Source organism: Rhinolophus hipposideros (assembly GCF_964194185.1).
Source record: "Rhinolophus hipposideros genome assembly, chromosome: 6".
Lineage (NCBI taxonomy): Eukaryota > Metazoa > Chordata > Mammalia > Chiroptera > Rhinolophidae > Rhinolophus > Rhinolophus hipposideros.
Window position 1 is genome coordinate 74,876,826 of NC_138052.1, and position 25,954 is coordinate 74,902,779.

A 25,954-nucleotide genomic window follows, 5' to 3' on the forward strand; every position below is an offset into this window, starting at 1 on the left:
AAAATCCTTCTCATCCTGCAAAGCTTCCAGAAAATTCTCCATGATGATAGGCATTCCATTGATTTTACCCTTATTCTGGGATCTTAATCACATACTTTCTCTTATTGCTATCCATCTGTTTAACATGCACATATACAGCACCGGGTACTTCTTTTGAATGCATAATACTGCTGAGCACATATTAAGTAGCCCATAAATCTTTGCTGCATCAAATTTTACTAGTGTGTGCTAGCTAAATGTTGATGACACGGAGGTTGCCATTAAGAAACACTGTGGCTGGCAAAGTAGCAATATCCAGCACTTCCCAAAGGGGCTTGGTGTTGTGGGAAGGGAGGTGCCTCAAAATGTTGGCCATCCTCCTCATGGAGCCAAAGGTCAGGACTTGGTACATAAGCCTAATTGCTTGGGCAGACTCTGCATGCCCTTTGACCCCATAGTGACCTGAGCGACTAAATACACAATGGAGTAAGGGACTGAGGGGAGGGAGACAGCCCTGAGCTGAGACTTTTGCAACTAGGGCATCATAAGTGAATTGAATTGAATTGGACTGGATTGGAGTGGAGTGGATTGGATTTAGCCATTGTTCCTCTAAAAGAGCTTCTGCTTTTGCTATCCAAGGCAGTCTATTGTTTAGTAAGAAGGGGTCACACTTCTGGATGTTCAATGATTCCTGGAAGGTAAACTTAATACTGTCCATTCAGATTTGTGAAAAAGAGAAAAAATAATAATAATCAAGTTACAATTTTAAAGGTGTCCAATTTAGTGCCAAATAAGTTTAGTTTAACTGTCCAGAAGAGTTGCAGACTGGTCCTTTGTCACCAGTCCATGTGAGTGAATCACAGACAGGGGTTGCGAACTAAGTATTGCAAATGTGCCCTTTGAAGAAACAGCAAGCTGCTGCCCTGTGTCGGGAGTCATGGCCCCCTTACTTCTCTGCCTCCCTTCCTCAGGTGGACCTACGCTTTCTGACCATGCTCACGGCCATTGCAACACAGGGAGCCATTTCCAGGGAAACGCAGAATGGCTATTATGTCAAAACCTATAAGCTGGAAGTCAGCACGAATGGTGAAGACTGGATGGTGTACCGGCACGGCAAAAACCACAAGGTAAACCCATTTCCCCACCTCCAAGGTGACTGGGCTGGGATAAGAGGAGCATCAGGTTGACCTCACACAGGGGAAGAGGCCAAGGTCAGGGAAACTCAAATAATTGATGGAGGGTGGGAGCCGCTGGCCTGGAAAATAGTCTTTCTTATGCTAAAATGACTGGAAAACACTGTTTCTCCGACAGCCTGGCTGCTGTTGCATCTTGTGGAAGAGACAGAGAGAGACAGAGAGAGGGGGAGAGAGAGAGAAAGAGGGAGAGAGAGAGAGGGAGAGAGAGAGAGAGAGAGAGAGAGAGAGAGAGAGAGAAAGAGAGAGAGAAAGAGAGAGAGAAAAAGAGAGAGAGCTTGCAGAGTGCTCGCTGACTGCAAATGAAGGAGAAAATGTGTTCCCCGTCCATGCATCCTCACACAGGATTCATTGAGCATTTATGGCCTGAATCCTTTCCCCATGCTGGGTGAACAATCACAAAACCACATGAAACTGCAGTTCAGGAGTTACCAAGGTCTAGAAATGAAAGGGCACAAATCCTGAGAGGGAATCACAATGTCTCGAAGAAGAAAGAGGAGAGTAAATAATGAGGAGAAACTCAGTTTGTCGGGGATGGGATCTGAACTGGCAATCATGCTTGGCGACAAAGCATTGAACTCTCTCGGCTGGTGCTTTCAGTGTCTGTGGCCCCTGGAGGTGTGTCCGGGTGAGGCTTTTGTTGTACATATGGATGAATGTCTGGCACTCAGCTTTCTTCAGACACATGGCATCCTGGCAGTGAATAGGCCTGCAGCTGGCGTGGTGACGTAGTGGCTGTAAGATGTACTCAGCGTGTGGGGGGCCGATTGGAAATGGCCAGTGGTCTCACCTGGGCAGGGGGAGAACTCTGTTTATCCTGTGCTGGCTCTCAGGTCTAGAAGGAGAGTACTCATCCTCCTGTGAAGGGAACTGGGGACAAAGGAAACAGGGGTCTTCTCTTTAGTGCTATAGTTCTGCCAGGCCCCTGGTTGGGTTCTGAATGATCAAAATGGGACACATGTGGCCACACCAAGAGAGGCCAAAGATCTTTTCCAAACAGTTTCCTTAGCTCCTGTCACTGTTCCAAAGCAGCTTACTCTTGCTGGTGCAACTGGAAACTTTAGACCCAGAAAATCCTGAGCTATCACATTGGCACTGTTTGACTAAGGAAACGTGAGTTTTTAAAGGAGTAGATTTTTAAAAAAATTAACATTACCATAGAAACATGGCACCCTTCGTCTGAAAATCGTGGCTCCTAGATATTACTAGGTATCCATACACACATACACGAAAATTACCCACTTCGCGGACAGAGAAAGCGAGTGAAAGACTTCCACACCTTGACATGTAGATCCACATCTCGTTTGTCATTGACTTTGTTTGTTTCAGGAAGAGTGGCCAAATAGCACTTGGAAATGGCAAGCCTGAGTCGGCTTTGGGTGCCAGGAGCACTGTGGACTGAGTCCTTAACCCATCCCAATCGTTTTTATGCCTTCTTTATCCACCCAACCTTTTCAGGAAGAAACTGGTAGAGCCCAGAAGCTCAGCCAGGCAGGTGAGGGCCTGTAGCTGGGTAGGGGTGTCCCGGGGGAGAAGAAGGAGGTTCACCTGACTGCCTCCCTGTCCAGGCTCAATGACTAAGCAGTGCTGGCCAGAGGGATACTGTAGCATAAGCTGATTTTAAAAGCACGCAGATGGGCCAGGATGCTATTTAAAACATCATTTGTAGGAAATCTGCTTTTGGAAATACCTTAGCGCTGCACATTTTGATAGAATGCTGTCCTCCCTGGATTCATCCCTTATATTCATTCTGCAGGGAAGATATTCCTGAGAACTGAATTCCACTGTCTGGGCTCCTTTAGAATCATTCTGATCAACTTTTTCATATTGGACACATCACTTTCTTTCTTACTCTCTCGTTTGCCTCTCCTTCCCACCCACCCTGAGCTAAAATCCTTTCCCCAGGGGTAATTTTATTGTTGTTTGTTTTTTTTTTGTGAATCAGCCCTGCCCACCTAAAGGATGTTGGAGCAGAGGAAAAGCCCTTTCTCTCCCCATTAGAAATTTATCCTCTTGGTACCTAGAAGGAGGCAGGAGAATGCAAAGCCTGCTAATTAGGCATCGCCCCCTCGCCCCACCACAGTGTCGCAGGCTACATGGGAGACCCGCCCAGTGCTCCCCTCCAAGGCGATCTCTGCCTCTCCTTCATTAGCAGATCTACCCCCCCCCCCAGATGTCTGTATCCAATGTGCAGATTCCACAGCGTTCATGTGCCTCACTGCAGCTCTCTGGGCTGCCCGGGTGGGAATCACTGAGTGAACCGTGCCAAATAGATTTGTCAAGTCTGCTGCAGTTTGATTTGATGCCACGAAGGGGAGGTGGGGTGAGGAGGGGACTTGGGGGCGATGGGGGGAGAGGCTTCGTCTATACCCGGAGGTACCGCTGAGTCTTTCTTTGTAGCCGCTGGATGGTGGGCGCTGTGCCAAGGTAACTGGTGCTAAGTGCTGGGCTTGAAAGCAAAATTCAGATAGCAGGAACTGTGAGCAAAGCACAGCTGAGATGGAGGCAGCAGCCTGCTCGGCTCCGTGGTACAGGCAGAAGGTTTGCAGTTACAAACCAGTACACAGGATGGTGGCGTTTGGGGCAGAAATACGGGATTTTATTCCCTGGTCACTGTCAACACCAGTGCAGCGTACAAAAGACCAGGGAATTGGGGAAATTGGAGAAAAGCAAGATTAATGAGCACCAAGGTGGTGGGAGATGGCTGTGCTATTTCCTTGCAAAACACTATTTACAATTTGGACCCAGGCTGGGCTAAGGCCAGCATTGGGCCTACGGGGGAATGGCTTTCTTCTTGCGGCCAGGAAGCGAGGAAAGCTAAGGGACTCTTTTCCAGTCTCTCCCAGCCCGGGAGCAGCCTCTTCTTAGTCTCTTTCCATCTAACAGGTAGTGGTGAGGGTGCCTCTGAGAAAGGCAGTAAGTACACTGTTGCCGGGGGTATTGCAAGCATCCTCCTGGCAAAATGCAGCCCAGTTGGGCAGGCCATATGCACAGCATATTCCCAAATCCAAATCCAATTCCACATGCCATAAATATGGAACCTATGATTTTTCCTATAGGGCGGGCCCTCCTCACGCGTATTTATGGCATAACCTCAAGGCTGAGAGCTCGTCCGCCTGATGAAGACCATATCCAGCCCATGTGCTTGCTTAGATTATACAAATTGCTTCACATAGATTTCCTCAGAAACCACAAGCAGAAAACTACTGCTTTTGGTTTCCCCAGTTGTATTAATAACACCCCAAACATAGACAGAGTGTTGTAAATACACTGGTAGAAGGTTCATGGATGTGTCTATAATTATAGTCACAATTATGTACACACAAACCCAGGGAGAGATGTGGAGAAAGATGGAGGCACTGGAAGACGGGAGGCCTTGGCCAAGTTCCTGCTCACCTCTGAGATGCTGATTCTCTGAGTCTGCCCTGGAGGGAATGACACCAAGACTGGTAACAGGATGGTGGCAGAGGCCATTGTCCTTATATGTCTAAGCAAAAGCCCTTGTCTTCAGTTCTCCTTTATTTGGTAAACATGGGCATCTGTTGACGCAGCTCTGGTTACCTTTCTCTTAGTTACAGTGCTTCTGGGCTTTTCTGATGTATTTGGAAGGAATTTGGGCTAAAAGAAAAAGTCTAGCGGGGTACTCAATATATCCTGATGACCACACTGAGGATGGGAAGGTGAGCACAGGGATGAGGAAAGGTTTGGGTCCAAGAGCTTTTAGAATTACCCCGTAGTGGGTGGCAGAAATGCACTAAGCTTGTATTAATGTAATGACCTCCAAAGGGCTCAGAGAACCCTCAGTCACCAGCTTATTGGCTTCTGAATGTAACAGTTTCAAAGACTGTGGAATTGAAGCTCTCAGAGACAAGCAATTTGCCCCAGGGACCTGGGGAACTGGGGAGTCCCTGCAGAAGGTACCTGGTCTCCAGGTTTTTATTTCCAGGCGGGTGCTCTCGACAATCTGATCCATGCCTTGCTCATCATCTTTCATCCAGAAGGAAACTGGCTTCCTAGATGTTCAGTCTAAGGGTCGAGAGGTGTGCCTTTTCCTGGAGATCCTCTGTTACGGTGGAGATCTGAAGGCAAGGTGTGCTTGGGGGACCGACTGCATGGCTTAGAGTGCCAGGCTCATCAGTTTGGCGTTTGGGCTCCATCCTAGAATCCTGAGGATGCCGAGTTGAAAGGAGTTGCTGTGCGTTTGATTTGGCCACATCCCTTTAAAACACACACCCCACTTCAAAAATCCCTGGTTCTATATTTATTTTCTAAATTAAAACAAATCAGTTTGAAAGCCATTTGAGAATTTTAAAACCTCTGAGAGAATATCAGAGACAGAGGGGAAGAGAGAATGGTGTCGGAAAACCAACCCCCCCCACCCCAAATCTGTTGGCTCCCAATTCAAACCACGTGAGGTCTATTCTTAGAGGATGCTCTGTGTGACCTTGGAAATGTCTCTGAACAGCTCCGTGCCTCAGTGTTTCCGTTCACCCAAATGGAATGGTGCTGCAGCTACTGTTGGCAGAGCACCTTGGGATCTGTAGATGGAAGGCTCTCTGCAGATATAATTAATGTATTAGACCCACAAAGCTCTTCTTGAGCAGAAGCAAGTTATCAATTTAAAAAGTAACAAGGCCCCATGGGATATTTATCTGCCTCTTTTAAAATCAGAGGTCTGGAAGGGACCTGATAAGTCATCCAGACCTCTCCCTGCATCTGATGGGGCCTGCACTGGAGCTGCCCCAGATAAACGTGACCCCTCTTAGCCTCGTGCTTTTCTAAGGAGTGCAATCATTCCTCCAATTAATAATTTTGAGTTTTGCAAAATACAGTTTTCTTTAAACCTCCTGGTGGATGACGGGCTTCCCCTTATCCTTTTTATGTTGTAATTTTTGTTTATTGTATAGAAGATTAGGACGGCGACTCAAACTGTCAGCTAGTAATGGACGTTGGATTTCAAAAGTCGTGGATATGATGGCATCATCTAACCAGAGTTATATGTGCTCAGAAAAGGGCCCGTACCATTTCCGAATTCAAGTCCCCCCGTTTCTCTGTCCCCCTCAATTATAACTGAGGAGAATCCAGGGCCCTAGGTAATTAAGTTTGTTCCTTATCCATTTGCCGTGGGATGAGCTCAGACCTTTAGCCTCTCCACTTAGGAAGCTCTAGGGAAAATTTCATTATACATAAGCTTGGAATCTCTTCTCTGTCAGGCTCCCATGGCTGGCTTCACCCAACTCTCGTGGGTGCTGAATTGTCTCCGGGAGCTGAGGCCAGCCTCCCTGGCTCTTTCAGCCTGATGCTAAATTCCACCTGTTTCCCAGGCCACTGCTGTGCACAGAGGGACAGAGCAAATAAGCAGGGGATCTGGAAGGGTGTCACAGTTTTGCTTGGGCTGGGAAAACACTCTCTTTGCCCTAACTCTAGAGTCTCTAGATGAGACCTGGAGATAGCATTTCGTCTGATAGATGGTCAGGTTGTTTGCCGTCACCATTTCCCTGCTCTGGTTTGCTGAGATTCCCCTCCTGAAGAGATTGAATGCAGATGGCTGATAGGCTCAGGAACCTCACTCCCTTGACCCTTTCACTTTCTCCTCTGCCCACCTGCAAATTAGAGGCATCTCCTTAAAAAATGTGGCAGTGTCTGTTTTAGGAGGCTTTTCAGTGTGGAGGGCCGTTCCCACCCAGTTAGAATGCCTGTGTTTCTCCCCCCACCTTTACAGGAGGATGTTGGCCAATCCCTCCATCCCCTCATTGCTCTGATGCTGCACTCTCCCCCACCCCATCTCCCCTCCAGCCCCAAATCCCTGAGCGACCTTCCTCTCCTTTCCTCCCTGATGCTTTCCTGTCTCAAATCATGAAACCCTAATCCTGTTAGTATGCTGTGTTCCAGGGCTCAGCGTCTCAATGGGGGTAACATAATCCTGCAGTAAATCTAACGGCCCCACAAGGCACACACAGATGGGGATACGCACATCCCCCCACCTCCCCCCCATCCCCAGAAAGAAACCCACCGGTCTCCACCACCCTACACCCCATGACACGCTCCTGCTTCTCCATCTCCCACTTCACATCAGCAAAAGTGCTGGATGACAAAAAGCCCAAAAGTAAAGGAGGAGGAGATAGGAGGGCATCATGGTCATAAATGAACATTTCGTGGTGAGGGAACTTTCTTTGTCCTACCCCCATCCTGACCCCCCCTCCAAGTCCCTATCTCCCCCATATATAGTATATATGAGAGAGACACATCCCTTCTTACTCTGTCTGGCTAAGTTCCCACGTCCACTAGAACGAAAGCAGCTTGAAAAATAATTTTTATAGTCTTTAAGGAGGAGTTCTAAGAGAGAAATATCAGGACCATGATTTACAAAAAGGAACAAAAAAGTCCATTACCTTAACATCATTTTCCCCAAGTGTGTCCACCCCCACCCCACCACCACCCGTTGCCTGTTTGATGCAACAAAGTAATTAAACAGGATGGCATCCATTGATTAACCATTTATTTTTACATGTCGATCCCATGGCTGGTTTCAGAGAAAATGTAAGGGAAGGGGGTGGGGAGGGAGGACAGGCACTTGGTTCTGCAGTGATGATGAGTTGGAACAATTGTTTCTGAGACGAATTTTTAAAATGTGCTGCTCTTGGTTTCCCCAGTGTCTGCCCTTCACTCCTGCCACTTCTCTTCTCTGCCTGCTTTGTTCTCCTCCTTGAGTGTCTGCGCCAAGCAGATTGAAAAGGAGAACTTTGGGTGCAATGAAACATTTATTAGTGGAGAGAAATATTTATTTTCAAAAAGGAAGAAGAGGAAGAACGTCTCTTGCACAGTTTTTACCTCAGGGCCGCAGCACTGTGCTGTCTTTGAAAAATTTCCTGCTTTCTTTGCAGTCCCTGGAGCTGGTTGCATTCAGATATTTACAGCAAAATAGAAATAAACTGTAGGTCACACCATAGGAAAGGAAGAGACAGGTGTGTGCAGACTGAACACGGAAGCCATGCTCAAATCGAAGACAGTGCTCAAAGGCGAGTCTGTGTCTGGCAACCAAGGGCCTGCCTCGCTGAGGAAGGTTCAACAGCCAGGTAACACCATGAGCCTGCACTGCCTCTTTCCACCAAGGAGCTCAAGGGCTGTGGTGTTGGACGTAGAGCTCTACACTGTCCCGACACCCGGATGTTGACGGCAGAGATTAATGGTGCATAGGAGAAGGACTTAGGCCTAGCAGAAAATCCCGCTGCCTAGAGGCCTCCAAGGTAGGCAGGCGGAACACTCATTGCTGTCAACAGTGCCAAAGTCATGGCATAGTTTTCATTGGGGACTTACGGACGGGTCATCAGGGAAAGGTGACGATGACTAGAAATGGGGTGAAAAACAGAAAAGTTGACCTCAGAAACCCTCAGTGATGCTTTATGGCTAGATATTTATTAATATATATTATATAACATATATTATATCTACATATATAACATATGTGTTAAATATTATATATATTATATATAATATATAATATGTATATGTTATCTATAATATATATACATATAATGTATTATAATATATGTATGTATATATTATTATATGTATGTATACATATATATAGTATGTATATATGTATATATATGTATGTATATATTATGTATGTATGTATTATAATACATTATATATACTTTTATTTTACATAGTGTTATAGTTTATGTCCTATAAGCTTTCAGGCATGGTCAAGACATGTTGATTTTCTTTTCCTGGTTGGGAGGGGACATGTAGATAATAACCAAACTGGGATGTTGGATAGCAGCCAATTTAATTGGCAGATGCCCCCACCCCTCTCCCAGAGGTGCAAATCAGAAAATCTGTGAAGTGCTGCTGATTTCAGATTGTCTTACTGAAAATAAACCAAAGGTCTCAAGAATCAATTGGCAAGTGTTGGATTATGTTCAGAATTCAGCAAGACACCAAACGGATTATCCAAACCACTTTGTGCCCCGAATCGTTTTTTAAACTTGGTTTACAGAGATACACCTGAAGAAATCTTTATGTTCAACATAACATTATATATATATATATATATATATATATATATATATATATATATATATATATTTATACTTTTTTCTATCCCCACTTCTTAAGAAAACAAGGGTCATCTTAAACATATTTCTGGTTTTCCTTTGGGTGATAAAGCAATCATATTAGAAAGTTTCTTTTAAAACGAACGTAAATGTATACCATCTATGACATCCAGCTTTTAAAGTAGATGTTATAATTTGATCATGACATTTGATATATGCCTACCTGGGTGTATCACACGCTGACAATCCACTGAGTTTTCTCAGCATTTATGGGCATCTCACTGCGAACTGATAGCCTGAAAATTTTTGGCCTTGAGATTTGACTTAAGAGTCAGTGGCTTTCAGAACTTGAATTCTCCCAATTTAACAACACTCATTTGTTACTTGTGACATAGCTTCCACTCTAACATCTGTCCTGTGTTGTGCAGGCATTGGAGTCAGCAGGGAAAGCTGGTAGACTTTAGTGTCTATCTGTAAGCCTATTATCGACTTTATTTTCCTGAAGGAGAAACCAAAGTATCTAAGGTTTATTGATTTGCCTATAGTGATTCAGTGAGTCGGCAGGGAATAGGGAATAAAACCAATTTCCTGGCATCACTTCCCGTGCACATAACCCCTTACCTTGCAATGCCCAGACTGGAAGCCAAGAATCCATCTCAGAGAATTTGATCAGAAAACATATGAAGGGTGATTCTGAAACCACAGAAGCATTGAGAAAGTCATAAAGATGTATAATATATGATAGCATTTACCAGCTATAAATAGGGAGATACATGGAGAAAAATAGAGACCTTGTAAATCCATTGGGTCAGGAGAAATAGAGAGTGCTTAATATTTCATTAAAAATGGATTTTCATAAATTGCACTTTGATATCTTTGGGTGAAAGACAATATGTAAGGACTAAGGTGTTATTTATTACTCTTTGTTATTAATAATTTGAACTGTCGTTGAACCAAAACATCAACAAGGTAGACTCTCCCTCTGAGTGGGACACTCACTGTGTATTCTGGGCACCATTTAAAGTATATAAAAATCCACAGCACTTGCCCACAAAAGCACTTAGGCTGTAAGGGACAATGAGTAACTAAAGTGCCCTGTTACAAAGTGGACACTCTTGGGGCAGTTCTAGATTGGAAACTCTTGCAAAGAAAGCCTTAGAATCTAGGGGACAGAAAAGACCTTACAAATTAACTCAAACAATCCCCTCCTTTAATAGAGGAGGAAATTGGGGCCCAGGGGAAGTAGATATTTGCCCACATTTTTGAGCTACTTAATAGCAGAGTCTATCTTTTGACCCCTAGTTCAGTGGTGTTTGAGTTTTGTTTTGTTTTTTCCTACTATGCCACACTCAGAGTGAAAGGTATATAAATAGTCTAATAAAGTAAGATGGTATTCCTTCAGCAAAGGGTCCAAAGAGCTGAGGGCAGATATGAGCCCAAGGTCAAAAGCAAATCAGGAACCAAGAAGGGACTGGGCTCAGAAACATGAAGGGTAATTTGAGACCACATTGAAAGAGCCTTCATGTGGTTCCAGAGGTGGGAAAAGGTGAGCAAAAAAGGAAGGGCAGAAGGAAGTTCAATCTGAGCAGCCAGGTTGATGGCCTAGGGCAGATAAACTGAGTGCGTGCCTCCCTTCCTGACGGATGTCACTGTAGACAGAGACCTGCAGGGCTGCCCAAGTCTCTGACCATGTGCATTCATGGGAGGACCAACCCTCTCCACAGACATGTACACACGGGCGTGCTCCCACATGCAGCCACCCGCACATATACACACCACCCTCCCAAAGGCAGTCCAAAGACACAGAAAAAGTTTCTTGGTATTATCTGCCAAGGCTGAGAAATGAAGGGGTCTGATAAGATAAAATTAGATATTAAAAACACATAAGACGTGCTGTGTTTCTAAACAGTACCAGCATGGTTTAGGTGCTGTGGATTACAGCTATGTTAAAGTTCAAATCCACTCAGCACTCCAATTATGTAGTCACTTGGCAAATCAAGCTCCACCCACCCCCATTCTTTAGCATCTCTTCATTTAGACCACAGACAGTCACCGTCACCATCCTCAGGGAGCTGGCCAGTGGTGGGCCCCCCAGTACTCATCGCACCCATCCAAAATAAGCAAGGTGCTGCAGTTGCTTCTTCCTTGCCAAAACAAAATGAAAAACAAACACAAAGCCTCTGCCTGATGCTTGATTCTAGGAGAACTGATTAATCTCCTTCTCTAAATGGATTCAGTCTCTCCATCCCTTTCTTTGGAGCTGCAGAGCATTTTATGAGTACCCAGGAAGCTGAGGAATGGGCATGGCAAGTTCTGGGCCTTCCTGGGCCCTGTTCCCTCCTTCCAGTAACCCCTCCGAGATTAAGATCATAGAGCCCTGGGCACCTCTCTCTACCTCTCTCCATAGGCCTTCTCCCAGGTGTCCAGCTCTCACCCTCTTTCCATATGTTTCCTTGGCCCTTCTCCTCCCCTCACTTTGTCTTCTCACCCCTCTTTATCCTCAGTCACTATGCAGAAAGTGGCCAAATTGAACCTGGGAGAGATGAGTGGTCCAGCAGTCCTGCTTCTGGGCTCCCTGTGGTCAGTAAGGCAGTAGAGGAGGAAAGTGACAGCCTTCGGACCAGGGCAGGAGGCTCCCCAGATTTCAGTGGGCTTAGCAAGAGGAACAGAAGATGTGAACAGATTATGGTGGACTGGTGAAAACCTGTTTCCTCCTTTCCTTTCCTCTGTCGTAAGCAAGCTCCTTCTCATTTGGTTGCAGAAGGTGTGATAACTCTTGCCGTCTACCTTCCCCATCAGTGGTATGCTGTTTATTAAATGGCTCTAACTTTGGACCTTAGCAAGTGGGAAATATGGCAGGGTGAAGGTTGCCAAGTGGCAGAGCTCCTAGTTAACAGTTTCTGGAGAAGAAAGGAACATGTTGTTCATTAGCTCTGAGCTTCCGTGGTACTCTTGGCTATTACCCAGAGCATTCTAAGTGGGAAGATAACATACTTGGAACACATCAGTGAACAGCATCTCTACATCTATTCAACCCCTGCTCGGAGACCTGAAGTAGGGGCTCCATGACTCCTCACCACCAACATAAATGATGCAAATGTCTTGAGAGATGAGAGTCAACCCAGGAATCCACAGGCTAAAGCCTAAAAACATGGCAAGGGCCTTGGACCCAGACAGACATCTCTGAGCCTCAGTTTCCTCATCAATAAAGTAGAAATAATAATACTTAACCTCCAGGATGTTGTGGACGTAATTGTCATTACAGAGTGTCTGTCTCAAAGGTATTCATATTTAATTATATTATACCAGTTTCCCATTCCCTTTTCCCAGCCTTGTCAATGTTCAACCACCTGGCATGTTATAGGTATCATGAGCTGAAGCATCTAGTCCCCCTACCCAGGAGAAATTGCTAGTTGTTACAGAGTCAGCTGTGAATACAGTTATAATCACTTGGTTGTTATGGCTATGGCAGGTATGATTTAGAAGTGATGGTTGCTTAGTTGGTCTTTCCTTCCTTTCTTATCCAAGAAAATCAAGGAAACTCACATATACTTGCTCCAGCTACTTTTTTTTTTTTTAATGGAGAGTGCAGAAAAGCATAAGGTCCATATGGCAGTTATTGATTTGGACCATCTGGTAAGCTAGGACTTGCTCCCACCATGTTGGTTTAGAAGCGATTCAAAAAGCCTTTCCTCCCATAAGAGATGCACTGGTCAGATGGGGACAGGGATGGATTTCATTACAGGGCGGGGAGTACAGTGAGAGGAAGCCAGAGCAGGACTCCAAGGGGACTGTCTGCAACCCCGACCCTATAACAAAGACCAGAGAGAGCCAAGAATGTGTTGATTGACACAGGGGCACTGAGGGTAGACGGTGCCCCTACTCTCTCACCCATTTGTGGCACAGAGAGACCTCTAAGTAACTAACAAAAACAATTTGAAAGAACTTTATAATTATAAAATACTCTGCAAATATTACTATATGCCTGCAACATGAGGAAGAGGGAGAGGTCAATCAAGTTCAAGCTAGTGAGTGAGGTCCTTTAGCCCTAAAAGATGACATTTCCGCTACATTTTTAAAGGATATTCTACTTTTTCCCCGCTCTGTCTCTTAGCTTCTCAAGTGTTTTCCTTTTCAAGGCGCCTTCCTCTACTTGCTCTCAGCCCAGAGGCAAAATTTTCTTTGCCTCCAAGTTTTTGTGAAGACCATTTATTGTTTTCAAGTTAGAGCTGTGTGAGAAATTAGATTTTTTTTTCATGGTGCTTCTGAAAAAGCCCCCAAACAACAAACTCACTGATTATTTTTAAACTTGAGGGAAATAAAATTCCGCACAACTTTCCCACCGCCTTGAAAGGCTGCACGAGTGGCTCAGTTACAAATAGGGGTTTAAATAACGTGGTTTTACATCTTATGTTACAGGTATTCCAAGCCAACAATGATGCAACAGAGGTGGTTTTGAACAAGCTGCACACGCCACTGTTGACGAGGTTCGTCAGGGTCCGCCCTCAGACCTGGCATTCGGGCATTGCCCTCCGGCTGGAGCTCTTTGGCTGCCGGGTCACAGGTGAGATGGGGCTCCCGTGAGGTTGGATTGTGTCCTGGGCTCTGCTCCCTTTTTCAGTTCTCTGCAAGCAGCATGATTGCACCATGTGACCTTTCCAGGATTGGTTCAAGGACTCACATCCTAGCAGAGTTCGTCTTTTCATTCATTTATTCAGTATATATTTATTAAATGTCTACTATTTCTACTAGCTAATATTTTTTGAATGCTATGTGCCAGGGAAACCAAGACTTAGAGACTTGGGTCCCCTGGCCACTAAGTGGTAGAATCAGGGTTTGAATCTAGGCAGTTTGAATTCAGAGCCCAGCTCTCAGATGACACTTTCTGCTGCCTCAACTGGGGGCCAAGAGCTATGCAAGGAGCTATGGATACAGTGATGAGCACAGCAGACCCAGCTCTGTGGGGGCATCTGGACAAATTGAGAAGACATAGTGATAAACAGACAAACCCATAAATATATGTAAAATCTAAACTACGATAAAGAATATTTTAGGGGATTTAACCCAGTCCTGGAGGTCAGGGACAACTTCCTTAAGGAGGTGGTGACCGAGATGATGGCAGAGGGCACATAGGCATCACATGGTAAAGAGGGGAGGAAAAGTGCACCAGACAGCGATCACAGCTTGCTCAATGGCATTGGGCCAAGAGAGACCAAAACAGAAAGTGAGGGAGTAGGCATGGAATGTGAGCTGAGACCCCAGAAGTGCAACATGGAGGACAGATTGAGGGGACCAGAGTGGGAGCTGGGATAGCATGAGGAGGCTAGTGCAGTGGTATGGAAGAGAGAAGATGGTGGCTGGCCCAGTCCCGGCCATTAATAAACAATCTGAACCCTTCACCTTGTGGACTCAGCCCAGAGCAAGCAAGTTGCTTCTTTGACCTGGAAGGGTCTTCAGTGTACATCTGTCTACCATACTGTCACCCAGCTCTAATAGCTCTGAGAGGGACTATTCCATGGTGGGACCTTGTTTCAAACTTCTGGCTAAAACACCTGACATGTATATGGTCTCTCCATTTTTCACATCCCTTCTTTGGACACCATGTTTTCTACTGTCTCTAACAACCCTATGAGGTGAATGGGGCAGAAAACCAAGACTCAAAGAGGATAAACAGCTTGCCCAAAGTCACCCAACCAGGAGGTGGCAGAGCCAGGAACTGAACCCACATGTTCTCAATATAAATTCTCTGCTCTTGTCACCTTTTCACAATTCTCGGCTTCCCTCTTATGGGAGTGGTTTATCCTAACCCCACCTGTCCCTTTCATGTTACTCTTCCAGGCCAGCACAAGCTAACCAGCCAGGACTTAGTTAAGACTTCTTTTCTAGAAAATTGAAAAGAGAACCAGTGGATTTGAAGAATTGGGACCACCTGGAGGGCTGTTTTGATCTTTAACTCAGTTTACAAGTATTTAATTCACACTGACTGTAGACGCTGCCTTGCCAGACACCATTTATTCATGCATTCTCCACTCACTCATTTGCTCCACAAACTTATTGAAGGCCTGCAGTGTGCCAGGCCCCATGCTGGGAGTTGGGGCTAGACTAGTGAGCAAAGCAGATGGGGTCTCTGACATCATGGAATTTTCAGGCTAGTGGGCAAGACAGATAATAAACAAAGACAGGCACTGGATAATTATAAACTAAGATGTATGTCTGGAGGAAAAGAACAGAGTACTCTGACTTAGAGTGACTGAGGAGACCTAATTGACTGTTGCTTGAAAGTTTGGGAATGGCCTTCTGAGGGTATGACTCTCAAGCTTGGGGTGGGGTGGTGAGTAAAGGTTAGTCTGGTGATGACTGAGGGGAAGAGCATTTGGGGGAGCAGGAACAGCATGTGGGAAGAACAGAAGGCAGTAAAGAGCTGTAATAACACTGTGGAAGTAAAGACCTGACCCCAGGAAGGTTTCTGTCCAGTTGGGAAAACAATCACCCAGGAAACAATGCTCCCCTATGTTCCCCGCCCCGGGAGGGTCAGTGATGACTGGTGCCACTGACAAGGATATGAGTTTTTGGCTAACAGCCTTAGATGCTTAGACATGCCAGGCCTTGTGCTGTGAACTTTTATATAGTAACTAACGGAATCCTCACAACAACCCCTAAGAGGTAAGTACTGCTATGAGTACTCAACCTGGGGAAACTGAGGCACAGAGTGATTCCATCATTTGCCCAAGGTCATACAGCTAGTATGTGGCACAGCAAACATGAACCCAGGCAGCCTCGCTCCCAGTGCTAACTTAGAGTTTAATAATTGGATTCTTTTACAGCTCTCTACTGATGGGGGTGGTCCCAGTGACCTCTTGTATTTTCCTCCTTTCTCCGCAGACGCCCCCTGCTCGAACATGCTGGGGATGCTTTCCGGCCTCCTCGCCGACTCTCAGATCTCGGCCTCCTCCACTCGAGAGTACCTCTGGAGCCCCAGTGCCGCCCGCTTGGTCAGCAGCCGCTCAGGCTGGTTCCCTCGGATCCCTCAGGCCCAGCCGGGAGAGGAGTGGCTTCAGGTGGACCTGGGAGTGCCCAAGACAGTGAAAGGCGTCATCATCCAGGGGGCCCGAGGAGGAGACAGCATCACTGCGGTGGAAGCTAGGGCATTTGTGCGCAAGTTCAAAGTCTCCTACAGTCTAAACGGCAAGGACTGGGAATACATCCAAGACCCCAGGACCCAGCAGCCGAAGGTAGGCCGTTCCCGGTGGACCTTACCCTAAACAGGGAGATTAAGTTGGGGGTGCTTATTTCCCACCTAGACAGTCATTCACCAAACTCCTGTAATCCCATAAAACAAATATTCATTAGCAGATTACTTTGTGCCAAGCACTGTGCTAAATGCCTTATTTTAATCCTTATTAGTATTTTAATCCTCACAACATTTCTAGAAGGTAGACCCTTTTGTCACTCCCATTTTCGAGATGACAAGCCGATGCTGGATGTCATGCCGAGGGCCACGCAGTGTGGCCTGTGGTAGAGCCAGGTCCCATAATTCTGACTCCAGAGACCAAACGCCTGACCACTGCTTAACTTCTGTGAAGTTTGATGCCCTTTCTACTCTCTTTCAGACAAGGTTTCCTCAGAATTGGCCAGACATCCAAAGAAGATGTGGTTTTTGGAGGCTAGACTATAGAGACCAGGGATTTACTTCCAAAAATATCTGTGTTTTTCTGAAAGTTGCTACCCTCCTTTGTAGTTTCCTAGTCGTGACTCTGGGATATTTCCTGCCTCTCCTCCTGAGGTTGTGGAAAAGCAAGAGAAACTTGCTCCAGGCCACAAGTGCAGGCCAGTGTATGCGCTTCTTCACTCAGAGGAGTGAAGGTCAGCCTTCCACAAGGCACAGAGGCGCCCCAGGAAGGGGAGAGGACATCATACCTCTGTCCCTCTCCAGGTGAATTTCCCAGTTAGCTGGGCATTCCGATCCTCATTTCTAAGTTACCCCTCATTTTCCTCAGAAGTACAGGGCCCCTAGTAAGGAAGGGCATATCACATGTCTCTGTTTAGCCCCTCGACTGAGCAAATGTTTTCATTCTTAACGCAGAGGCAAGGGCTGGGTTGGAGGTTTTGCAATGCTGATGTCAACTCCCAGCTTACAATTCCAGAGGCTTGGAAAGGCTCAGGGCTTGGTAACCAGAACCTTCAGTGGAAGGAGAAGTTGAACCACAGGCTTCCCCAGGGAGAGCTGACCCTGGCTCTTCTTAACCCTTCTGGGGGCCTGGGAAAGGAGATGATGGAGCCAGGGTCAGAGCCTGCCCTCCCTGTGACAGTGCCTCTCTTTTGGAATCGTCGACCCTGGGCATTCTGCAAAATGGAATGGTCCTGCAGTATTCGTGAATGCTAATCAGCCACAGCCCTTGGCTGTCCCCACACCCATGTTCTCCTAAATCAGTGGCTCCCAGGTGTGCTCTGGGTTGGGTTCCCCACTTTGCTTCAGCCAGGGCAGCCCCACTGTGATCAGTTTTATGTATTGGGGCTCTAGCCAAGTTTTCTTTGGACGGGATTGCCTCCACTAAGCAAAGGTTTGGGGAACACAGTCTGAGCAAAGGTTTGGGGAACATCAGTGTGTGACCAGAGGGCGTGGTTGTTGACCTAGAGAAGGGGATGGTCACTTTGCCTTCAGGCTCTCAGTGAACTTGGAACGATCAGTCAACTGGGACTTTCTGAATCTAGACTTTCAAGCATTAGATAAAGAACTAGATTCGAACTTCTTTTTCTAAGACACGAGGACTTCAAAACAGGCAAGGTAAACTTAGCTCCCTTCTCTTCTCTCTAGCTAGGTCCAGCTTAAGACTCATTTGGAGCCTAATTCTTTTCCAAGCCCTCAGTTTCAGTTTCAGGATAGAAGAGAGGCCTGGCAATTGCCACTTTCATCTGCTCCCTATTTTCCATGTTTGTGGCTCTCTAACCACCTTCCAACTGAATAAGAACTCTGGTCTGAGAATGGCGCTCCCATGGATGGTAATGTCCAGCCATCATGAATCACTGTGACGCTGCCTTCTGGTTGGATGTGAGGGGTGGGCAGGAGAAGGGGGAGGAAAGAGAAAAAGGGGGTGACGGAGAAGGGGTCTCCCACAAGGAGGGCTGAGTGGCCTGTGTCCCCTGCAGCTCTTTGAAGGGAATATGCACTACGACACCCCTGACATCCGAAGGTTCGATCCCGTCCCGGCACAGTACGTGAGGGTATATCCCGAGAGGTGGTCACCAGCGGGAATTGGGATGCGGCTGGAGGTGCTTGGCTGTGACTGGACAGGTAAGGCCCTGGCTTCCCAAGATGCCCTGGGAGGAGGTCAGACCGTAGCATGGCTGCAGGCAGAGGGGACACCCATTTGCCCACCCTGGGCCCTGTCATGTTCTCCTGTCTCAAACCACGGGCCCCGCAGCCTCTAGTCTTGGGACAATTTCTCAAGGATTGTGCTTTGTCCTTTTTAAAGGATTATTTCAGCTCTCCAACCCAAGCCTCTCAAAAACAAATCATAACCACATACCACCCACCCAAATTCAATTAGACCCTGACTCTTCAGACCAAGGAGCTGTGGCTGTTGATTTAGGGAAGAAAAAAAAAGAAATCCTCACGATAAAGTAATCGGTTTATGTCTGAATCTGGCCTCCAGATGTCAGTGGCTAAGAGACTTCATTTTCATTTCGAAGCCACATCTGTAAAAGGCATTTATTTGCTCAGGAGGGACCCTGTTGCTGGTGAGCTGATGGGAACAGGATTTCATCCCACTGTGTGGCAGGAGGAGTCTTGCTCATTCCTGCCTTTGCCAGGTGGCCCAGGTTCAAGCAGCACCTCTAATTCTCCTTAACAGGGAAAAGATCCTCTGAGCATGCCCACCTTTTGTTTCCAGGGAAGCACCCTGTTCTGAGTCAGGCCCCCCTTCCCTCTATGCACCAGCCCTCCTTCCTCGGCAGTGCTGGCACTTGATCTCCCCCGGAGCTCACTCGCTGCCTGCCAAAAGGAGCTCAGGGCAGCTACACGAGCCCAGTGCCAGCAGGAGCAGCAGCAGGCTGAGCCTTCCTCCCCTCCCCACCAGGGCCCCAGGTATCTCCCTTTTCCTGTCTGTGCTGTACCTGTCACCAGCTCCCCCAGCAGCGTATGGTGAAGGATTAATAAGGGCATGTCAGAAAAGTGCTTTTGGCTCCCAGGGAGAAAAGTGCTTCCTGAGCACCAGCTACGATGGCAAAGAGGTTGAGTCCCGTTGAGACACGCAGGCAGCAATCGGGCCCAAATTAGCCTCTCTCACCTTTGGACTGAAAGCAGCCCCAATGAACACATTCAGTGGGGCGATACTTTACTCCCCAATAGGTAAGAGTAAGGCCATGTTTCCCTGGAGCCTGCTGAATGTGCATCACCTGTCTACTTGCAGGTGCTAAAAACTGCCCCTCCAACAGTGATGCAAGATGGCTTCATTTATGGCCTCCTTAGCGTCAGAGGGTTAGAGATTCAGAGGACATGGGAGTTCCTATGCCAGTGGCTTTGAAACACTTTGAACCATCATCTATAGAAATTTAAAATAAATGTCTATCACGACCCATTTGACTTGTAAGCACACATGTGTGCACGTGTACACACACACATAAGAACACACACGTGTGTGCCTATGGGGAATAGTGTATCCCTAAGTGCCTGGACTCCGGGGACAGATTGCCAAGTACAAGTCCTGACTCTGCTGACCGCTGGTGGCATAACCTCAGACAACTTACTTAGCCTCTCAACATCACAGTTACCTTAGCTGAAAAATGGGGATGATAATGGTATATCTACACCCCCCAGGGTTGCTCTGAGGATTCAATAAAATAATGAAGATAAAATACTTAAAACTAGCCCATAATAAACCTGTTAGTATATGTCAACGTAACTGAAACAAAAGGTTCCCAATGCAGTGCTCATCCTTACCAGGTGAGTGCATTCTGAAATAGTACAGTCTGTGTTTTTAAAATAGTCAAGATCCATTACATTGATTCCACAACCTACTAATGAGTATGACATACAGTTTGAAAAAAAATTACAGATCCAAACAAATGCCTCTTTCAAAGACAGGGACACTGAGTCCCAGAGAGAGGAGGCCACTTGCCAGAGGTCGCTCAGCTAGCTGGAGGTTGACTCACACTTCCCTGGTCTCCGCTGCCCCTCTGTGCCGTGCCTCTCCCAGGCGGACCCTGTTTTATGACTGACCGGACAATTGCTAATGGCCTTGTTCACTCTTGCCCCAAATCACACTGGCCATGGTCAGCAACAGGTTTCTCATTTCAAAGTCTTGCCTGGCAATTCCTTGGAAGATCCGAGTTAGGGTTTGTTACCCTCTGCCCAGCCTCCTTCCCTTTGAAGTCTCGGACATCTGGTTTCAATTGCAGGGAGCGCTGCAGTTTAATGGGCAGTTACCTCGGAGCGCCCAGAACAAACACAGTGGACACAGAGGCCGGCTGCTGTTTCCTCACTGTCAGTCACACGCCCAGCCCTCCTGTGGCCTCGCTAGCCCCTGGTGCCCCTGGATTTAATATCTCCACCAACCAGCTTACCCATCTTGCTATCTAATATTTCCAGACACTGCTCTTCTAGGCCATGTGGCTTTCTTGCTTTTCACATGTCCCTTCATTTCTGCGACTCATCCTTGATTCACTTCTTCATTCCTACCCTAAAAGGACACCAGGAAAAATCATAGGCTGGGCAGAGTTGCTGCAGCTAAATAATTTGACAGAGCTGCTTCACCTGTTAGTCGGTTTGTGTTTCAAATGATTACTTCTTGCCTTCCTGCCCAGAGTTTGCTTTACAATTGAGTTTGAGATTCTGTGACACAGTGACAAATTTGAACTTACAAATTGGGACGCTTTGAGGTTATTTGCTATTTACTGTTAGCAAGAGGCAGACACGGCAAAGGGAAGTCCACAAGGTGATGTGCGTAGTATTTAATAGCAGAAAGATGGGAAGTCGACCGTGAAACAGCTATTCAGTATATTTAGTGATTTCCTTCAGCTCCTGGTTTTATTCAATGGTATCCTGAAGGGGCCTGACAAAGAGGCCTAATCACTCACAATAGTGCAAAGGAACATGTATAGAAATGGGAGGAACAATGCACGGGCTTATTTGGGGAGTCTCATTGGAGTGCAGCTCTGGGACGAAGACCCCACCCCACAGTGCATGGGCTTGAATACCAGTTACCAGACTCCTTTTTGCCCCACCCATGGGCCTGACTCACATCTTCATTCATTTCATAAATGGTTGCTGAATGAATGACTGGCATAAGCAAACAAACAAGTGAATGGATGGGTGAAGGAATCAGTTGGGTCAGAACTGACTGCCTCCAGCCAGGTTTGGCCCAGGATTTGTTGCATGCTGCTTGTTATACTATTTTGAATAAGTTGCCAACATTGACAAGTCTGGAGGTTTTCCATGGGGATTTCTAAATTCATGTGGTGAAATTTTTTTTGCAAGATCTGGCCACATGAGGTGACCTCCCCCCACCACCCTGGGTCCTCAGTCTGCTGGAGCCACTCATGGTGGCCTCCTTTCAATCAGGCTTGCAAGATCCCCTCTGTCACCTTCTGTCCCACACTTTACTCTCTTCCCAACCCCCAATCAGCCATCCTCGCTTATAGTAACTGTGTGTATCCAGGAAGCATTTAAATTTGCCACACCCTGACCTAAAGGCACAGCCCCAAATTGTTTCCACCAAGTGGAGTCTAAGTCTCTTTGAATCCATATTCCTTTCTATTCGTTTTGCACAAACGCGGAACAACAGTGTCTGGGGTCATACCTCCCAAGCGTCTGGCTTTGCTTATGGCTTTGGCGATTGTGCTTTTGATTATCTTATTATAGGTGGGCCTTCTAAATCGCATTAGCTTTGGTTCAAAAAGTTGTGACTCAGAGAAGGCTGAAAAGAGAAAGTCTGTTCCACGTGAAAGCAGGGGTGAGCTGGGAAGGCACGTCAGCTGCCACCCAAGAGGCAGTGCACTGATAGGCATTTTCCACATCATTAAGCCCACGAGTTTTTCTCAAACTGTTTTTGATGGGCAAAGTTTATTTTGTGTGTGCATTACCCGCACTTCTGTCTTAAACGGAATACACAAAGCTCGGTTTAGCACTGCCTTGGGGTCAGCATCATTCAGATCCATGACTGCCTTTCTGGCCCTTGTGTCGGCCCCAGGGCCTCTGCGGTGGTGTAAAGAGCATGGCTTTGGGTCTGGGCTTGTTTCAGGGCTGTTTCTGCAGTTTGGGACCATTCTTGTTCAACTCAGTCTAAGTTCCTGGCTTCACTGATGCACACAGAGGTGACTTCAGAGGGTATGTGTTGCGTGTGTGTGTGTGTGTGTGTGTGTGTGTGTGTGTTCATCTTCATTTTCCTTTTTCCTTATCTAATAACCCCCCACTTAGAGAGGAAACTTAGTTTTTGGCGTCTTCCTCCTGCTGGTTTCAATGCAGGCTGCTGCATGCAGCATTCACGTCCCTTCCTTTTCCTTTACGCAGATACAAAGCCCACAGTAGAGACGCTGGGACCCACCATGAAGAGTGAAGAGACCACCACCCCATATCCCACTGACGAGGAGACCACAGAGTGTGGGGAGAACTGCAGCTTTGAAGATGGTGAGAATCGGGGGTCAAAGTTGTATTTCATCCAGGGTGGCACAAGTACCAACCAGCTGGAATAGAGGCTGGCCTGTGGCTGGAGCAGGGATTTGGGGGTCCTCTGGGCCAGAGGTCAGAGAGGTGTTGGGTACTCAGGGGCTTGGGGCAGTGGCCATTTACAACCAATGTAGAAGTGTTCAGATATTGGGACAACCAGTACAGCCCCAGGGACATGAACCCTCTGGTCATCAGCCGAGGTAAGAGTCCATTTAAAGAGGACTCCTCCTTCGAGAAGTCTCTTTCTCTAGCCCTCACTTCAATTCTTAGAATCCACAGCCTTGATCCTTTTTCCTACGATGCGGTGTCTTCACGGTACAGTCAGGTAAAGACCTGTGGGTGACATGGCCCGTGGAGCACAATGGTTAGGTTAACTCAGCAGTTAACCATTCGTTAATTGCATTTCCCTGTGTCTTTCACCACCGCTGATTGAGCACATGTTATAATTATGACTCCATAAGATAGGGCATCCTGTCCTCCATGAGGTGAGTGAAGGTCAGTGACAAAGGCAGAAATGTGAAAAGGCACTTGAACCTTCACAACTCAGGGCCTCCTCTTTTTGGGTCAGCCTCTTCACATGGGAAATCTGTATTACTTCCATTTCTCATCTTCTAAACATATCCTAGTTAGTTAAAGACAATAATTGGCAGAACCCAAAAGCACGTCACATTTTAAATCATACTGCAAAGTTTACCGAGTATGAGGACATTCCTAACAAACCACAAATTTTGGAACACCTGGCATTTTTGGCTAGAATTTAATGCTTGACAATTTACAGTAAATTACTGATCCTTATTAAATGTTCATTTAAATAAAATGAGGGAAGATTGGTGAAGAGACTTGGGAAGTGGAGACATAAAGATGTAGCGCTGACTCCATAGGTAGAAGGTGGGCTCTTTCGGGCCCGCACATTCAGCCATCTCACAGTCTGAGGAACTGCACTAATGCAGTGATCAACGCTCCTCCACCCCCCCCCCCAAAAAAAAAATGGCTGCAAAGAAGAATGGGAAGGAAGCCAAAAATAAATGTTGAAGTCGTGTGACTGAAAAATGATAATTTAATGCATATGCTTTTAGGAATGTGCTTTTGTATATTGTGTGGGCGGAGGGACACTGTTGGTCAGGGTTAGTTGAACACAGAATTCCGACATTTTAATGAACTTGTTTTTGTTTTACAAAGAGGAGAAAGAGACTGGGAGAATCTTCCGAGACATGTTTAAGATAGTTTGAGAGCCAAAAGTGGAATGCATAGGGAGTTAATATAGGGTATTGGATTAGCAGCGTTAGCTTGGTGGAGGGCAGGAGGATGCCAGTCCAAAGGAAAATTTAAGGGTTTTGCTGCAAATGTTCAGAAGTTTAATATAATTTTCCCGTTTGTAGTGGTTTGTTTTATTTGAGGTTTCTTTGGTGGTTCCTCCCTTCACTTCTTTTTACGAAAGATCTCTTTGTGGAATCTGGTTCCTGAGATATAGTATGCATGTAAACATTAGAGAGGAATTATAGTATATTGAATTACTCCATATTTTTGAACGGAAAAATAGAAATTCAGAAATTGTTGGGAGAAGGGGATGGTGCGGGCTAAGGGCTGACTTTTCCAAGCCACAGGTTGATGCTTCTGTAATAGATTCCATGTGTTTCTTCTTGATTCAAACTGACTTTGGCCATGGGTGGGCAAACATTAAATATTCCCTCTTGGGAAGGGGAGAGACAAATGGCCTGGTGACACTCTGCCTCTGAGGCCATCAGTGCCCTTCCCCTCAGAAGTGAGCCATCCTCACTCCCATCGTGTGAGCAATTTGTTTCCACCAGTCTGTTGTTCCCTTTAGACTTTCTAACCCTCATTCTAGGCCTTTCTCATGGAAATTCCTCTCTGGGAACCCCAAGAAGGGAAGTGAGAAGGCTGGAGACCTCACTTCCTCTCTGCCACCAGCATTAGCCAGCAATTTTCTGCTGTCTCCACACCCACTGCCAGCAAGTTTCCAAATTTGGGTTCCCATTTCCTCTCTTTCCCCCACCTTCACACCCACTGCCACTTAATCACATGTTTGGCACCAGCTCATACTGATTTTTAGAGCTGAGTGGAACCTCAAAGGAAATGCCTTGGGTTCAGTCTTCTAGCTCAGGCAGGTGAACACCTGAGCAGACAGGATAAGCGACTGTGCGGTCGGTTTTTAGATTTCCACAAGGAACGCATTCTCTGGGCCTTCCGGCGCTCAGCACCATGTGCAATTATTTTTCCTCCTGGTCAGCACTGAGCTGGGCACCTGGCTGGTCTGGGCCCCTCACTTTGCCTTAACATGCCAAATCTCCCACCTGGCCGTGCCTCCCCCTGTGGATGCCGAAATGACCTGGTCTTCTGAAATGAGAGACGTATCACAAGTTGGTGAAGGGTGGCAAACAAGCCTTGCTTGTTTCTGAGGCCACTTGCTCCTCCCTGGCCAGCACCTCCCTGGCATTTCAGCCTCTCTGGATGCTAATGGACTGCCCCATCACTTCTGAGAGCCAGTTGGCAGGAGACAGCCTTCCACGGAGGCACTGGGGAGACACTCTTCTCTAGCATTTAGGGAACAGTGATTTTCACATTTGTCTGCTTTACGAGGTGGACAGAAGAGGTTGATTAGAGCCTGAAGCCATTTGGTGGCCTCATTTATAATTGCTTACTATGGGAACCACTGGCAGACTTGGCTTTCATGCCTGGGAAGGATGAGACCAAAGGCTGACCCGAGAGCCAGCAATCGCCAAGATGAGTTAAATGAATAAGCAAACGGAGCCACTTCTTTCTCTGCTCTGCACTCAGGCTTTGCCAGCCATTGAAATAGCACCACGGTGGCTGTTCTCTGAATCCATTTCATTTGCTTTCCTCTGGGTTATTTTTTCCCCCTTTTTAGACAAAGATTTGCAGCTCCCTTCAGGATTCAACTGCAACTTTGATTTCCTGGAGGAGCCCTGCGGTTGGATGTACGACCATGCCAAGTGGCTCAGAAGCACCTGGACCAGCAGCTCCAGCCCAAATGACCGGACATTTCCAGGTAAGCCCACGGTGAATAAAGAGCCGAAAGA

At 46.7% G+C, this 25,954-nt stretch overlaps 1 protein-coding gene across 4 annotated transcripts in view; it reads left to right on the top strand.

Moving 5' to 3' along the window:
* NRP2 (neuropilin 2) overlaps positions 1 to 25,954 on the top strand; it is a 126,625-nt gene that overhangs the window by 44,117 nt on the left and 56,554 nt on the right. For all 4 annotated transcript variants that reach the window (XM_081052683.1, XM_081052681.1, XM_081052684.1 and 1 more), the window contains 6 exons: positions 951 to 1,106; positions 13,652 to 13,796; positions 16,115 to 16,464; positions 18,380 to 18,524; positions 22,740 to 22,856; positions 25,783 to 25,923. In XM_081052683.1, coding sequence (XP_080908809.1) covers positions 951 to 1,106; positions 13,652 to 13,796; positions 16,115 to 16,464; positions 18,380 to 18,524; positions 22,740 to 22,856; positions 25,783 to 25,923 — 1,054 coding nt within the window. The remainder of the gene's footprint in view (positions 1 to 950; positions 1,107 to 13,651; positions 13,797 to 16,114; positions 16,465 to 18,379; positions 18,525 to 22,739; positions 22,857 to 25,782; positions 25,924 to 25,954) is intronic.